This window comes from Corvus brachyrhynchos, unplaced genomic scaffold (assembly GCF_000691975.1).
Source record: "Corvus brachyrhynchos isolate BGI_N302 unplaced genomic scaffold, ASM69197v1 scaffold4, whole genome shotgun sequence".
Taxonomy (NCBI): domain Eukaryota; kingdom Metazoa; phylum Chordata; class Aves; order Passeriformes; family Corvidae; genus Corvus; species Corvus brachyrhynchos.
Window position 1 is genome coordinate 1,294,677 of NW_008237878.1, and position 16,467 is coordinate 1,311,143.

Genomic DNA, 16,467 nt, shown 5'->3' on the forward strand with positions numbered 1-16,467 from the left:
TTTAAGCAGCCATCATTAGCTGTGATGGCTGGTTCCCATGGAGATGAGCAATGAACAGGGGTGTTTGCATCTGCTGAAGCTGCCAGGGACAAGGCATCGCTGCTGCACCAGGTCACGTCCCCAGCTCCATCCGCAGCTCCAAACCCTGGGGGCCACGACAGTCCTGCTGAGCTGGCTCTCCTCAGCCAGCACCAGCCTGGATGGGACAGAGGGCAGGCACTTGCCCAGAGCATGGCAGCCTCCAGGAAAGCTGTTGGGTGGCGCTGCTGGTGCTCACCAGGTGTTGGGGCATCTCTGGGTTTTGTCCCCTGTCTGTCATTTCCGGAGACTGAAGAGAAAATGTGAGTGACAGCCCAGCTGTGAAAGCACTGGAGATGGCAAAAGCTCTCAGGGCGTGATGACTTCTTGCTGAAGCAGTAAATACGTATCATATTGATATATCACTGTGGAGTCGATTTCTAATGGTGTGTAGCAAATAATATATTCAAACTGTAGCATCTATTTGCGTTACGTTGTACATACTGTAACAGATAAATAGATGTTTCCAAGTTCTTTTGAAATGTAATGATGAGGAATGCTGCAAGATCTGGCTGGGGGCCTGCCGAGATGCTCACAGTTAAAGCGATGTAAATTCAGGAGAACTTGAATCATCTGCTTTGCTCTAATTTAAATTTAATGCAGAATTTCTTCCCTCAGCTTTCCCAAAGTGTCTCCTTGTATCCCAGATGCTCCCCTCCCGGCCTGGGCTGGTGACAGCTTCACCTGCCTTCATGTGGCTGGAAATTACCCCCTTTCAGGGGCCAAATTCAGCCTGGCCTAAACAGAAATAACTTGATTGAGGTTGGGGGATTTATGGATAAAGGACATACGTAGCTCTTTCTGCAGGTCTGTTTGCCATATAGGTGTCAGTGATGCATGAAGTGCCCCACGTATAGATAGCTGTATATTTGTCCCCAAGATCTATACATGTGCCTCTTTACAGCTCCATGAATGAGAGCAGCCAGACAGCGCCAAAGCTGGCAGCATACAAATTAGCCCCTCAGAAGTGGGTGAGATCACGGAATAATGATAAACAGAGGAGCAGTAATTATATACAGTAGTTCCAGCTCCGATTAAGTGGGGAATAGCCATGCCAGCGTGGGGGAAAGAGGGAGAGCTGGATTTTCCAGCTGCTGGTGGTGGCAGGGGCAGCGGATGGGCTGTGGCAGGGTGCCCGGCAGATCTGAGATGGGGAGGGATGGGGAGCTGTCACCAGGAATTTTCTGGGTTGAGGAAAAAAGGGTTTAGTGTCAAAGCAGAGTTTTCGGTGCTGCAGATGCCCTCAGGCCACAGCGTTATCCCAAAGCCTGTTTTCAGCAGGCACCTCTGTATCACTGGTGCTTGGAGAGGTTTGCAGGGATGAACTATGGTGTGTGCTTTCCCCCAGAGAGCTGAGCCCCCATGGACAGCAGGCTTGGGGCCAGATCCACTCTCTGGGTAGCCCATGGCCTCTGCTGCAGCATCACGGCTTTGCAGAGGCTCCAGCAGTCAGTTTTGTGCCTTTTCTCCAGATTTATATGAAATTGAGAGCATAATCTGGATTTTGATCTCAGAAACATGGCTCCAGGGAGCTGGGAACAGTCCCTGCCTGCCTCCTGCTTGGCTACTGCGGCCGTAGTTGAATTCAGCATCTTTCTGGGCAGCTGGAGCCCCTGCACGGGGGTCGGCTGGGCAGTGTGTTTACACTCACAATCCATCGGCTGGAATTAAACCCAAACCTTGCATATCAATCCTGTTACTCTCCCCTGAGCTGTGGCGAATGGTTTGGCCACCCCTCTCAATGTCATGGGAATGTCAGCACCTTAGTGGCCGGCTGGAGCTGTTGCAGGGGAGGTGACATTTCTCCATGTCAATCTGTGAAGGGGAAAAGGGGAGGAGACCAGGATGGGTGTTAAACAAGCTTCATAGTTTATTTCCCAAACACATCGTTTTCCTTTAAATATATGGCTTTTCCTGTGAGAAATTCAGGTATTTGCTGCCTGGGTTTTGTCAAGGGGAGCCTGATCAGTGACAGAGATACTCGCAGTGGGCCATTGAGGACAGCAGGATGGGACCATCCCCTACTCCTGGTGTCCCCTGGTGTCCCCTGGTGTCATGGTACTTTGCTGTGGGACAGTGTGGGCCATCCCTCCAGGTGTCTATCCCAGCTTGGGCTTGGCACTGTTGCCTGTCCCTGCTTGTGGTTGGGGCAGGCAGCTCTGCATCTCTGCCCTCTTCAGCAGAGATGTAGCTCCAGGAGCACAAAGAGCAGGTGCTGCAGCATCCTCCTCTCCCTCCTTTCTACCCCGAGCATCCCACAGCTGGCTGCAAACAGCCTTCCCCAGCTGCTGGGCTCGTGGCAGGATGGGCAGCTCAGAGCCAGCACCTTCTCCTGGGTTTCTTTGCTCCTGGTGGGGTGGCTGAGGCAATTTCTCCAGCTCTGTAGTGACTCCACCCCCATTCTCACTTTTCCCCACATGGCCTCATGTTTCAGCTCCCACCCTGTCCCCTGTCTGCAACCACCCAGCTGTTCTGCCTGCACCAGCTCAGCCCTGCCTGCCTTTCCAGAGGGATTTTACCCTCAGTGCCATGCTGGCAGCAGGACTGGGGAATGGAGAGGAGGGCTGGGAAGGTGAGGGAATGTGTTCCAGCACCAGCAGTGGGGAATTCGCCGTCTCTCCACCATAATTAAATACTGTTTGCATTGCTTATTGACAGAGCGCTAAGCTGCACTCCGTTTTAATTTGCTCTTTGATAGTTGCCTTTTGCTGCTAATTGATTTTCAAGGCCTTTTTTTGATTTTTTTTTTTCTATGTCTGATTTAATACCTGCTGTGCTACCAAAGCTGGAGAGGCAAGGGGCAACTGGCACTCCCCTTTGTGCCCACCCGCTCCTGGCACCTGGTCCCCTGTGCCACCAGCTCTGGCACAGCCTGCAGGCCAAATCCACATGAGAGCCAGCAGGACTGGTCACCCCAGGGAGCATTTGGTGATGGGCTTCAGGTGATGGCATTCCCACCATTCATCCAGGGCTGGAACCCTGGGTGACCCCATGTGCTCTGCTCCTTCCCCAGGACGATCCCGATGGAGAAGAGATCGAGAGGGAGAAGTCCAACTCCTTGAAGCTGGAGTTCACTGATGATGACAACTTCAAGACCAAGGTTAACTATTCATACGCTGCTGTGCAGATCCCCACGGACATCTACAAAGGCTGTGAGTGCCCCTCCTCATCCTCTCTGCTTTGCACTGCCTGGTTGGGCATCCACCTCTCTTGCCTGGAGCACTGCAACCTCAGGGACCATCACCTTTGGGCACCCCAACTGGGTCTTGGTGCCAGGGTAGGCTGGCTCCCAGATGGGCAGGCAATGAAACGAGGCAGAGTCACTGTATCAGGACCGAGGTGACAATATGTCTCTCCCCAGGGACCCTCAAGGGCTCAACACAGGCAAAAGAGGCAGATCAGGGATTAGGAGTTATTAGGGAGGGGATGGGGAGCAAAGGAGAGGTGGTGATTATGGCACAGGGTGAAGCTCAGCTGTGCCCACATGGCTCTCATCCTCCTGCAGAAGAAACCAGCAAAGCTCAAGGAGGCTCAGAGCGGGTGCCAGAGACATTCAGAGGGATGGAGCAGCTCTGTGCAGAAGCACCTACAGAGGCAGCAGCACTGACCTGCTTGTAGAAGGGAGTGAGATGTGGTTGGGCAGTGGGAGAGGGCGAAGCGGGGATGCTGCCTGTCTTCAGCCTACTTGGGGCTGAGGTCATGAAAAGGGAGAAAAAGGAGCTACAATCCCGCAGGAAGCCAATGGTGGCTGCAGGACAGTGTGTTACCATCCCGGGGCAGCCCCTGCTGCCAGGACATGCAGGGGGTGTCAGCCCTGCAGCCGTGCCCCTGTGGCTGCCGGAGGGCACAGGCTGATCTAGAAACGGGGATGGCTGGTTGGGCCAGCCCGGGAGCGGGCAGGGAAGGAGGGACGGGCGGATGGGATAGGATGTGCCACGCCAGCTTCAGTCCCCACCGAGCGGTGTGCCGGTCCCCGAGCTTTCAGATCTCTCCGGTACCTCGCCCTGCTGCGGTGGCACACGGTGACAGTCGGTCTCCATTTCCCTCTAGTGGCTGCTCGGCACCGAGCTGGAACCGCTCCCAGCTGGAGGATATCCTCCAGCACCCGCGGGCCGCATCCTGTGCCCAGCCCCAGACCCTGCTGTCATGAGCATCCCCGGCTGCCCCACAGCACCCAAGGCACCACTGCCTCCACACCTCTGTTTCGGCGGCACTTGCTGAGGTCTCCTGGGTGGTGATGGTGGTGATGGGGGCCGAGTTCCTGTTTCTGCCGCGAGCGGAGCGTTCCCGCTCGCAGCCGCGTCGGTGCGATGATTTCACCGCGGAGGCAGCGGTGGATTAGAAATTTGCAATTAGTTTTATTACCCAGCTAGCGCAGGGCAGGCAGCTAATGAAGCACATCATGCGAGCCGGGTGGGCTGCGCACGATGAAATATTCGTTCCTCCTCAGCCCTGCTCGCCAGCCGACGCCACGGCTGGAGCTCCACCACGGCCACATAAATCACCCCACTCAGCCCTGGGACGAGAGCAAGCTGGAGATTAACGTGCTCCAGGGACTCACAGCTGCTCAGAGAGGGATGCTGGAGAGGGGATGTGGCAATGGGGGGTCACAGTGCAGGGACACCCTCCCAATGCCCCTTACCAGAAAGGGGTGCAGCCACAGGCACAGAGTGTGTGAGCACAGAGATCAGGCCACGTCCAGCCACATCAGGGTGCTCTGGAAATCCAGGGTGCAGGCAAGGGTCCGCAACTGCTGCTCCACAGAGAGTGGTTTGGGGTGAGGGCACGGGGCCACCCTGTCCTGCCAGGGACAGCAGTGAGTGTGGCGAGTCCCCGCAGAGCTGTGGGCGGGAGCGTGTCCCGGTGGGACCGGCGGAGAGGCGCTATCGCTGCCTGGCACGCTAATTAAACCCTGCGGCGACGCCCGCCGCCGTCACCCCTCGCTACACACACAAATTACATCCTATATGTGTTTTATTTACAGTGCCATTTTTAATTAAATCTGCAATCGCTCGCGGGCAGGGCGGGGCTGGGCTTATTCTGATGGGGACAGGGACGGGGATGTCACCAGTGGGGCTGGCATCTCTGGCCTCGACTGAGGGGGGACAGGAGCCATCCCCGCCATGGACAAGCTTTATCACTCTGCACACGGCAAGAGCATAGGGGCTGTATTTGTTCACAGAGACGATATGGGGGCTACATTCATGCCCAGGAAAGGTGTAGGGGCTGCATTTGAGCTCAGAGATAATAAAAGGGCTGTGTTACAGCACAGAGAGGATATAGGAGTTGCATTCAGTACAAGCAACTGGTGTGGCTGATGGGCCCCAAGGCTCTGGGGTGTAGGTGTTGCCAGGGATATCATGGATGTGTCAGGGCCCAGCCCAGTGCCCACCTGAGGCTGGCAGCACTGCCCAGGGCTGCTCCAGGCAGGCAGCAGCCTGACAGCCAGCTCATAGCCACTTCTGGGAAAAACCACATCCTGTGGCAGAGCCAAACAAGAAATCATCTTAAGTGCCCAGATAGCAGCGCTGTGTGTGTGCACAGTGCTGAGGAATGGCTGGGGAGATACGGATAGAGTAAATCATGGTTTGAAGGCATGGCTGCCTGAGGGAAGGACAGTTCTTCAGCAGTCATGCTGGGATAGAGGGATCCAGGATTCATCCTGGGTGAAACCTACCCACATCTTGCCAGTGCCTTGGGACCACAGTGAAGGCTTGAACGGGTGACGATGGTGTTTCCAGGGGGGACAGGTGTGGGAGGAAGGCTTAGGAGAGCAAAATATACTCCTCAAATGCACACTGGCTCCCCTGCAGCACCACACTGGGTTGTTTTGCCCAATGCCAAAGAGATGGGGTGCTCCTGAGAGTTCTTGCACACCAAAAACGCATTGAGGGTCCCCCAGGAGGCATCAGTGCCTGGTCTCAGGGTGCTGCTGGCTCCTTGCTCCTGCAGTGGCACCCACCACTGGCTCCTCCATGCTGCAGTCCTGGGGCAACCCAGCACCAGTGGTCATTGTGGGATTCCCATCCCACAGCATTTGGGGTCCCCCTGTGAGCACAGGGAGGTGCTATCCCAGCTCCCTGCCAGCCCGGTACCTGCCACACTACACAGGCCCCCCCCGTGCTCTGACAGCCCCCCTTGATTAATCACAGGCTAGGGCTGCTGGCAGCTTATCTTTTGCTTTAATGGCTGAGTAATTTAAAACTGCTGTTTGCCAGCATCTTAATTGCTTTTGTGTCAGGTGCAGGGCCAGTGGGAATGCAGAGTGGGCCTGAGAGGCTCCACACGGCCCATGGGGACACAAGCCTTGGGTTTCCCAGCTGCTGACTGTCCCTGGGGAGTGAGGCTTTCACAGGGAGTTTTGCTGGGAAGGCGGTGAGATGGCAGGCCAGCTGTCCCCAGTGATGGCTGTGTCTGCCCCAGAGCAGGTGGGGACAGTGAGCACTCTGGGGAGCCCTGAAGAGTGGCTCATTTCTCTGGGGACAAGGGACAGCAGGGTGGTGCTGGAGCCCTGTGGCAGTGAGGGGGTCGAGGGGATGTAGGAGAAGCTGGAAAGCCCCCGTGTGCTTCTTCTTGGGAAGTGGCGGAGGGGGACACACCTCTCCCTCCCTGCCATCACGTGGGGACACCACAGTCCCCATCACCCCTCAGCCCACCCCCAGCTCCACTGCTCCCTCAACCCACCCACCCCTGTCTCTGTATCCCGCAGCCACCGTCATCCTCAACGAGCTGAACTGGACACAGGCCCTGGAGGACGTTTTCATTGAGAACCGGAAGGAGGATCCCTCCCTGCTCTGGCAGGTCTTCGGCAGCGCCACCGGTGTCACCCGCTACTACCCTGGTGCGTGGCAGGGAGAGGCTGTGGGACAGAGGGGCTGTGACCAAGGGCAGCCAAGGCCCTCTCACTGTTAGATGTGATGAGCAATCCCCTGGGCCTGGTGTGACACGTGTAACCGTACTGTGCCAAAACCCATTGGTGTGAGCTCCCCACCTGAGCCTGCTGCTTCCTCAGCCCTGGGCATCCCTCTGCCCTGTCCCTCATGTCCCCCACCCCAAGACAGCCCTGCCTTGCTCACCACCTGCCTTCTCTCCACAGCCACCCCATGGAGAGCCCCCAATAAGATCGACCTCTATGATGTGCGCCGGCGGCCCTGGTAAGGGGGTGCTGGGCAGGGAGGAGGTCCTGGCTGGGAGCAATCAGCTCCCTCCCCTTTTCATTTCATTTTGGCACTGGCAAAGGGACACCATAAAATGGGCAGGGGCATCTGAGCTGTGGCACTTGGCTCCCTCTCCCCTTCCCTCTTCCTGGAAAAACAGCAGGATGGAGAGATAAATCCTTGGGTGCAGATGAAAGTGTGGAGAGAACCCTGTGCCGCCTTACCACAGCCATGGCTGCCGGCACTCAGTCCTGGCCAGCATTCCCATCCAAATGAGGTAGCAGCTAGCTTGGAAACCATGAGCTGGGAGGATGGGGTGAGGAACGGGCAGGCAGCACCAGGCTGTGGCTCAGTGATTTAGCCCACACCAAGTGAGGTGGGATTGAATGGGCTCCCCTTAGCCCAGCTGGAGGTGCTGGTGTGGAAATGCTGGTGATCAGCTGGAGCTGGGGGAGCCACAGCCCCATCCTGCCCTCACTTGCTGCCTAAAACTGCAGTTGTGGAGAGGAGAGTGGGAACAGGCCTCTGGCACATGCCCAGGGAGCCCTGTATCCCAAGGGATCATCCCCCTGCCTGGCCCCCTGCGCATATCGGGAGCTGCCCCCTCTCCTTGACAGAAAATTAATGGCCTTGCTACTATGGTTAATTGCCTTTGATTGCTCAACATTAATTATTAACTGTTCCCTGCCGGGGTGTCTGTGCAGGTTATTGCAGAGCGGGGACTGGAAGGCTGGTTTGGGGCAGGGGCTGCTGATGTGTATGGGGGCTACTGAGCTCAGCTCCCTGCCCACTAGCCAGGCTGGCCACCTGGTTGTCCACCCAGCCATGGAGGAGCAGCAGCACCCTTTGTGCTGGGGGACAGCACACCCTGGGGAACAACCCCCCTTCGGGGTCTTCTCCTGCTCTCACACTGAGGTCCCATGCAGGACACAGCCTTCGCTGCTCCGGGGCCACGATCCTGGCCACGGCCGTGGGACCACGGGTGCCACTCGCCTGCCTTCCCCTCCCCTGATGAATGGCCCCATTAGCCACAGCCGTCTCCTGCTGAGCCCAGGATATTCATCTGAGCCAGGCAGCCGGAGATGGATGCGCTGCCACAGCCCATTATGGGCAGCATCTTAGCTGGGCTCTGTGAAACACTGACAGCCCAGCCCCGGGGGCAGGGGAGGCTTCAAGAGCCCCTTCTCAGGCTGGCAGCTCCCCATCCTGCACCCCAGCATGAGAGGAAGCTGCTGAGGGATGCTGCACCCATGTCAGGAGGGCCCCATGTGCCAGCATCCTGCATCCCACCCAGGTAATCACTTATAATTAGGGAACATCAGGCCCTGGGATTAACAATCAGAGCCTGCCCCTTCCCCAGTCCTCCCCAGTAGTGGTGAGTAATTGATACTAATAACACACTAATTAATTCACACAAGGCCTGATCCTGATCAAGCCAATAATGAGGCTCCCTTGGCCTTCAGCCACGGCAGGATCAGGCCTCATGCAACTGGATGGTGAGGCGGGGCTGTGCCTGGGGATGGGTGCTGAGCACTGTGCCACCCCCTCCCACACAGGATGGCACAGCAGGGCTGAGAGCAGGACCTGGTGTTTCAAAGGGTGAGGAAGGGTTCCCTAATTGTTTTCACTGGGGAAGATTTACGTAGTGTTATTATTTTTCCTCCTCGTAGCTAAAAATAATGTAATCAGCCTGGCCTTTAAATCTACCAGGGGGGTAAATAGCATCTTAATATGGATGTGTGTGTCAGCATAATCAGCACGCAGGAAAGGGCCTGTGATGATGGAAGAGTTTAGCATTTAGAGCTCGTTAGGCTGACACGGTGCGCAGCGGCAGGCACTGGCCGTCTGCTGCGCTGTGCCCCAGGAGCCGTGTCCTCGCCTCCACCTGCCCACAGCCACCTCGTCCCTGCTCCTCACCACGGGGTCACCGCAGCCCTGGGTGCCTGGGGCTCCCAGCAGAGTCAGGGTCCCCCCCCAAAATGAGTCCACCCTGCTGACTCCACTCTGTACCCCACAGGTACATCCAAGGTGCCTCCTCCCCAAAGGACATGGTCATCATTGTGGATGTGTGAGTACATGGTGGGGGCCATGGCCGGGCTTAGGCAGGCCAGGATGGTGACACAGCTCGCCAAGGTGCCACTGTCCCACCAGTGGCCACAGGGAAGCTGTGTGGGACAGCACAGCCCTGTGCTCCCTCGCTGCCAAGCCCCCAGCACCGCTGTCTCCTGCAGGAGTGGCAGCGTGAGCGGCCTCACCCTCAAGCTGATGAAGACCTCGGTCTATGAGATGCTGGACACCCTCTCAGATGACGACTATGTCAATGTGGCCTCGGTGAGTGCCATGGGGCAAGTGGAAGGGCTGTGTCCCCAGGCACCTCCCAGCTCCACAGCACAGGAGCCCTTTGCCCCCCACACACACCTGGCTAAGGGGTCTGCACACAGAAATACCATTTTTTGTCTTCTTAACCACACACCTGCGCATAAGCAAGGAAATGGCTGCTCAGGGCTCGGCGTGCAAAAGCTGCCCCCATCATGGGACATTTGGCAGAGATGTTCCTGGGGTGATCCCAACCAGCCACCTCCTGTCCATCACCAGCCACTGACACCTTGCACCCCATGGCTATGTCACCAGCTTGTGACCTTACGCAGCACAGTGGCCGTGCCACCACATCTGTGCGTTGCTGGGTGCCCCTCCCCTGTCTGGCCACCAGCACCCGGCGCTAATTAACGTGTCTGGCCTGGCTCCGTTTTCTGGATCACTGCTCCCCTAATGAATGGGCCCCACTGCCAGTAAATGAAGCCGTAAGTGAGAGGCAGCACCTGCTCCCCGTGACGGCACAGAACAGCACAGCACAGCTGCTTGCACAAGCTGGGGGGTCCTGCAGAAGTGAGGGTGCAGGCGAGCCCTGCACTGCCAGCACCCACACCATGCAGCTCAGTGCTGGATTTGTCCCAAGCCAAGCTTCCGCCTCCGCATCAGCCCTCCCTGGGATGTGGGACACATCTGGGTCACCTGCCGCCTATGGAAGCTGAGTGTGATGAGTGGCTTGTGCCTGCTGGTGTCTGCCCTGTCCCCTTTCTGTGACCCACTCCCCTCCATTTCACCTCCCAGTTCAATGAAAAGGCGAAGCCGGTGTCGTGCTTCAAGCACCTGGTGCAGGCCAACATCCGGAACAAGAAGGTGTTCAAGGAGGACGTGCAGGGCATGGTGGCCAAGGGCACAACGGACTACAAGGCTGGCTTTGAGTACGCCTTCGACCAGCTGCAGAACGTGAGCTGGGGGCTGGGCTGGGGGACTGGGTGCACCTGTGGGTGCTGGGGATAACGGGACAGCTCTGAGTGCCTGGCTGCTGCCCTGTGCTTGGGGCATTGCTCTGCAGTGGGCTCCTTGTGCTCCTTGTCAATGCTGGGGGAGACATCCCACCTCCTGGCATGCTGTAGCCAAGGTTTTGCTGGTGCTGCTCCCCTCTGGGTTGTTCAAAGTTAGCAGGGCTGGGTGGAGGGGCCAGACCCAACCAGATGCTGTGCCAGAGGCAAAATAAAGATGAATGGTGCTATTAGGTGCCAAGGGGCATTAGCCACAACATCATTCCCCAGCTGACAACATCCCTCCTCCTGCCCATTCACCCCAATCACCCTCGCCCCAGAGAAATGGGCTGAGAAGAGATGAGTTGGGGCCAGCCCTCCTGGCTGCATCCAGCCCTGTGCCCAGCACTGCTGGCTCCAGGTATGGCCTCAGGTGCTGTGTCTGCCCCACAGTCCAACATCACACGTGCCAACTGCAACAAGATGATCATGATGTTCACGGACGGCGGTGAGGACCGAGTGCAGGACGTCTTTGAGAAGTACAACTGGCCCAATAAGACGGTGAGAGGCTGTGGGGCTGTGTGCTGGGCTGGGGCTGCTCACTGTGGGGGGAGATGGCCACTCCAGCTCCATTGCTGGCTTCTGCTCCATTTACCTCCTCGCCATCCTCCCTCCCCAACACCCTGCTCCTGCACTGAGCCGCTGCCCTGGTAGTGGGTTTATAGCTGACTCCCACCTTGCTGTGAAGGAGGCATGAGACCAGGCACACTGTGGGATGCTGGGGAGGGAGTGGGGCTGGTGGGCTCCCTGAGTGCTGGCCCTGAGAGGAGCACACCCCAAGTATGGAGACAGGACTGCTGGCAGGCAGACAAACCAGCAGGAAGGTCCCTATTGCTGCCCAGTACCTGGAAACCTGTGGGGTGGGGGAGGTTCTGGCCCATGTATCACCCTCAGAGAGCACAGACCTCTCTGGGGGCAGTGATGCCCCAGAGCGAGGACCACTGGGGTAGGTGGCTTGGGCCAACACAGTGATGCTGGGGGACAGGACTGGCTGGGGCCAGGCAAGGAGAGACAGGGACTCCCTTGCTGCCAGCACAGCCAGCACTTGCAGGAGTCTCCTGTCCACCTGCACACTCTCTGTGGGCCCTGGCAGGCAATGCCACACTGTCCCTGGGGAGGTTGCCATCGGCTGGGAGCACCGGGTGTGGAAAACAAGGGTGCCCAGTGGATGGCCCTCAGTGCACACTCTGCCACAGGTGCGGGTCTTCACCTTCTCCGTGGGGCAGCACAACTACGATGTGACCCCGCTGCAGTGGATGGCCTGTGCCAACAAAGGTGAGCGGGGCTGGCACCCAGTGGCACGGGGGATTGCGGGGTGCTGGGCTCACCCCTCGGATCCAGCGTGCGCCACTACCAGAAAAGCACTGCCTGCAGCCCTGGAGGGATGGGCAGCAGGGCAGCCAGAGTGCTGGACAGCTGGGTCTCCAGCTGCCTTTCTCTTTCTTTTCCAAGGTTACTACTTTGAAATCCCCTCCATCGGCGCCATCCGCATCAACACGCAGGTACGGCCGGAGCCAGGCAGGCAGAGCCGCCCCGGCTGCGCTGCCTGGGGGCGAGTTCAGGCAGCCCCAGCCCCACTGGGGACAGCCCACAGCCTGGCAGCGAGTGTGGCAGCGAGCTGGGGAGCCGAGCTGAGCCCTCAGCCAGGCCCTGCGCTATTGAAATAAGTAATTCATCTTCTGCAGCTCCCCATGGACCTGCTGCCTTTTGAGTGACTAATTATGAAACATCAGGCGTTAATCAGCACAGAGCAGAACTGAGCGCGGGCAGGGAGCGAGTGTGGGCAGGGCCAAGCTCGGCAGAGCCGGTCCTGTCTGCCCCACACCTCCTCTCACTGCTCCTTCTCTGCCCCTTTTCTTTATCGGATGTGCACGAGGTGCCATGAGGGCAGGTGATGAAGGTCCCCAAGCAGGGCAGCCCCTCAGGGCAGGGCTGGCATTGTGGCACGGGCGCCTCCCTGCCCAGAGATCTTGCCTTGGCAAAGGGGAGACAGGAAAAGGGAAACCTGCCCCAGGAGAAGATCCCAAAAGGCTGGCAGTGGCAGCCAGGGAGACAGTAGTGACATGGTCCAGGCATGATGGAGCAATCCCAGCCCCGGGAATGGCTGGGAGCTGGGGGGCTCTGGCTGGTGCTGCCTGGGCAGCCCCTGCCCTGCCTGTGCATGGCCAGTGGTGAGCAGCACCTTGTTTGCATCTTAATGGGCTTTTTGGGGTCCCAGCTGGAGCCAGTACCCCCAGGCTTGGTACCTGCCAAGCCCCCTCCCCTAGCTCAGCCTGCAGCTGGGGGCCTCATGCCATTAATATTCCCGGGGTGTGCATAGGGACAAGGGTGTCACCGGGCTGGAGCAAGGACACATCTGGCTCCCACATCATCCTTTCCCCTGTCCCATGTCCCTGCAGGAGTACCTGGATGTGCTGGGCAGACCCATGGTTCTGGCTGGGAACCGAGCCAAGCAGGTTCAGTGGACCAATGTCTACCAGGATGCCCTGGTAAGGACCCTCCAGCCCTGGGGTGCAGGGAGGGACCCCCAACCCCAGGGTCCTGCACAGCCCCAGGTGCAGGTGGGGACCCTCACCCCTGGGTTCCGCACAGCCCCGAGGGGCATGTGGGTGGGGACACCAGTCCCAGGGGGCAGTTGGGGACACTGACCCTGGGGTCCCACACAACTCCAGGGTGCAGGTGGATGGGGACACCAGCCCCAGGGTCCTGCACAGCACGTGCCCCATCTCCCCTGTTGGGGGAGTAAACCCCCTCTGCTGCCCACCCCCAGCCCTGGGTCCTGAGGAGAGTGAGGGGCCATGGGACATCCTCCTGTGCTTGTGCAGGGGCTGGGCCTGGTGGTGACAGGAACGCTGCCAGTGTTCAACCTGACGGAGGACAGCAGTGACAGGAAGGTAGGAGACTCTGCTGCCCCTGCCCTGGCTGCACTGGGAGCCCTGGTGCAGGGCCACTGTGGGGTAGGGAAGGTGCCCTGGTGATGGGTGCATGGCTGCAGGGGGGACACTGGCATCCCTGGGGTGACACCAGGGGTGACTGCCATCCCCGGGACCCAAAATGGCCTTGGCTAGCTCTCACAGTTCAATGGGGACAGCTGACAGCTGCAAGTTCCTGGGGGGTGCAGTGTTCTCTGGGGGGCTGCTGGGGGGCTGGTACATCCCACCCTGTGCCCCTGCAGTATCCAAATCTGACCCACACATCCCCAGAGGGAGAAGTCCATCCTGCTGTTTCCCTGTCCCCATGCTGGTGGTGGCAGGGTGACAGCCCTGTTCCCACTCACTTTCCTCCCTGCATTTCCTTCCAGAACCAGCTCATCCTGGGCGTGATGGGGATTGATGTGGCTCTCAATGACATCAAGAGGCTGACGCCGCGTTACAACGTGCGTGGGGGCCCCTTCTCCTCTGTGCCTGCCCTGCACTGCCTGATCCTGGTGTGGAATCCCTCTGATGGGAGCCCCAGGCTGTGCCCCAGCACTCCAGAGCACTTCAGCTGTATTGGCACCTAGCAGGAGCCATGGGTGCAGGCAGGGACTGGGACAGGCAGGAGAGCAGGGATCAAAGCTGCATTATGCTCTGGGACCCAGAGCAGAGCCAAAACCCTTGTAGGGTCAGCAGGGAATAAACCTTACAGGCCTGGGGAAAGGAGCAGTGGGAGAAATCCAGAGCCAAACTCTCACCCCAGGTGTGAGAGATTGCATTGTCCTGAGAATAGAAACAGCTGGATAGAACATGCTGAGCCCTGGGGGAGATGTGGGGTGAGCTCTGCCTGCAGAGCTGAGGGTGCTCACACCAGTTCAGAGTGTCATGCTACAGAGCCACCTGGTCAGCCTCACCCCTCCTCCTGTCCTCCTGCAGCTGGGGGCCAATGGCTACGTCTTCGCCATCGACCTGAATGGCTACGTCCTGCTGCACCCCAACCTGCAGCCCCAGGTGAGGAGGGGCCTGAAGGGATGGCAGTCAGGGGGATTAGCCAGGCCCTGAGGGACACACGGCTTCCCAGGGTCCTGAGGCGCTAATTGTGGGGTTTGTGATGAATTAGTCTGGACTCAGCAGTGGCTGCGGGAACCCTGAGCCCTTCCCTGGCTCTCCCTTTCTTCCTGCAGATCATCAATTTCCGTGAGCCAGTGACGCTGGACTTCCTGGATGCTGAGCTGGAGGATGAAAACAAGGAGGAGGTGAGCAGACTAGGGGCAGCTTTTGGGGCACAGGCTGGCCCCCTCATCTGCAGTTGCTAAGGGCACTCAGCCCCTCCAACCTGCCCTGGGGAGTGTCTCGTCCTCAGGGGCCTGGCACAGCTCCCATGGAGCCACAGCGGGGACAGGAGCTGGGTCACTCTCCCCTGGGTGCCAGCATGATGAACCTCCCTGGGCTGCTAACCCTGCACCCCACAGGTCCCCAGTGCCACCCCACTGGGGTAGGTGCCCCCAGGTGCATGGCTGGGCTCTGTGGCCCTCAGTTGTCTCCTCTGTGTCCCACAGATCCGAAGAAGCATGATTGATGGGAATGACGGGCAGAGGTTCATCAAGACCCTCATCAAGTCCCTGGACGAGGTAACACAGCAGGGGAAGGGGATCATGGCTGAAACTGTCGCTGTGCTGAGCACCCAGAACCAGCAGTGGGGATGAGGGGCTGTGTCTGGCACCGGGCTGGGAGCCAGGGCCCTGTGTCACCATGCCAGCAGAGTCCTGGCACCGCCCAGGCCTGACTGGCTCCCTCTGACCCACAGCAATACATCGATGAGGTGTTCCGGACCTACACGTGGGCTCCCATCAAAAGCACCAACTACAGGTGAGTGTCGCTGCCAGCGCACCCAGACTGCCCTGTGCTGGCTGGACCCACACTAGCACAGGGCTGGGGCTTGTGCCTGCAGCTCCCAAAGTCCCCGAGGCCACCAGGGGGGATGTGTCCCATGGGTGGTGGGGTTGCAAATGCACTGTCACATCATTGCACACAGGCATTACACACAGGGCACTCCTCAAAGTGCTGCCTGCCAGTGTTTGGCTGCAGGGCTGACATGCAAGGGGCCAGACAAGTGCCACCCCTGCCACCACCTGTCTGCCCAGCCAGGGTTCACGCAGGTCCCTGCCTGCTCTAGGGTGGGTGACAGTGACATGTGCCCACCCTGCAGCACAGGCAGTGTCTTTAGAGCCAGAGGAGAGCAAAGTTCTGCATTTATCACCCAGTTTGCACCAGTTTGGACCAGCAGATGTATAAGAAAGACCCTGACATCGTCATTTCTGTGCTGTACAACTCACATGCCTTCATCCTGGGAGGAGCTGTGTGGGCCCCTGTTGCCCAGTGTGCCCTCCTTATCCTCCTTCTCCTCGCCACTCAGCTCAGGAGGGGCTAGCAAGGGTCACAGCCACTACCCAGCACTGCCAGGTGTCCCCAGTGCAGCCCCAGTCCCATCCCCCATGGTGTCACCCCTCTGGAGCCAAGCAGCACCACTGAGGAGGGGACAATGACACAAGGTGACACATCTGTAGGATGAAAGCCCTGCGCTCCCATGGCTCTGCTCTGTGGCAGAGATATTTCCTGGGTCTCCCTGGGATGCCATCAGCACGGGGTGCCACCAACACTGAACAGAAAAAAGCCACCACTCTCTTCCTGACACATGTGGTTTGGGGTGCCACCACCTCTGATGTACTTTTTGGAGTGCCACCACCTCTGCCGTGCTGGCTGCAATGCCCAGACCGTGCTGCCAGCGCAGACAGGGTTATCTGAAGGGGTGGTTTAGGGAGGAAGCCCAGATCCCAGTGGCTCTGGTGCAAATGTGACACCCGATGAGAGTCACGAATGTGGTCCTTGCTCGCTTATTCCTGGCAGCACCTGGCAGCCACTGTCTCCAAAGGCCAGTGGCCATTGCCGCTG

The 16,467-nt window shown here is 58.7% G+C and overlaps 1 protein-coding gene across 2 annotated transcripts in view; it reads left to right on the forward strand.

The window, feature by feature from the left end:
- Positions 1–16,467, forward strand: part of CACNA2D2 (calcium voltage-gated channel auxiliary subunit alpha2delta 2) — a 188,859-nt gene that overhangs the window by 162,361 nt on the left and 10,031 nt on the right. For both annotated transcript variants that reach the window (XM_008632290.2, XM_017732352.1), the window contains exons 5-20: positions 3,092–3,230; positions 6,788–6,919; positions 7,175–7,232; positions 9,253–9,303; positions 9,467–9,566; positions 10,347–10,505; positions 10,994–11,101; positions 11,797–11,875; positions 12,053–12,102; positions 13,000–13,089; positions 13,426–13,494; positions 13,902–13,976; positions 14,452–14,526; positions 14,700–14,771; positions 15,075–15,146; positions 15,323–15,384. In XM_008632290.2, coding sequence (XP_008630512.1) covers positions 3,092–3,230; positions 6,788–6,919; positions 7,175–7,232; positions 9,253–9,303; positions 9,467–9,566; positions 10,347–10,505; positions 10,994–11,101; positions 11,797–11,875; positions 12,053–12,102; positions 13,000–13,089; positions 13,426–13,494; positions 13,902–13,976; positions 14,452–14,526; positions 14,700–14,771; positions 15,075–15,146; positions 15,323–15,384 — 1,391 coding nt within the window. The remainder of the gene's footprint in view (positions 1–3,091; positions 3,231–6,787; positions 6,920–7,174; positions 7,233–9,252; positions 9,304–9,466; positions 9,567–10,346; positions 10,506–10,993; positions 11,102–11,796; positions 11,876–12,052; positions 12,103–12,999; positions 13,090–13,425; positions 13,495–13,901; positions 13,977–14,451; positions 14,527–14,699; positions 14,772–15,074; positions 15,147–15,322; positions 15,385–16,467) is intronic.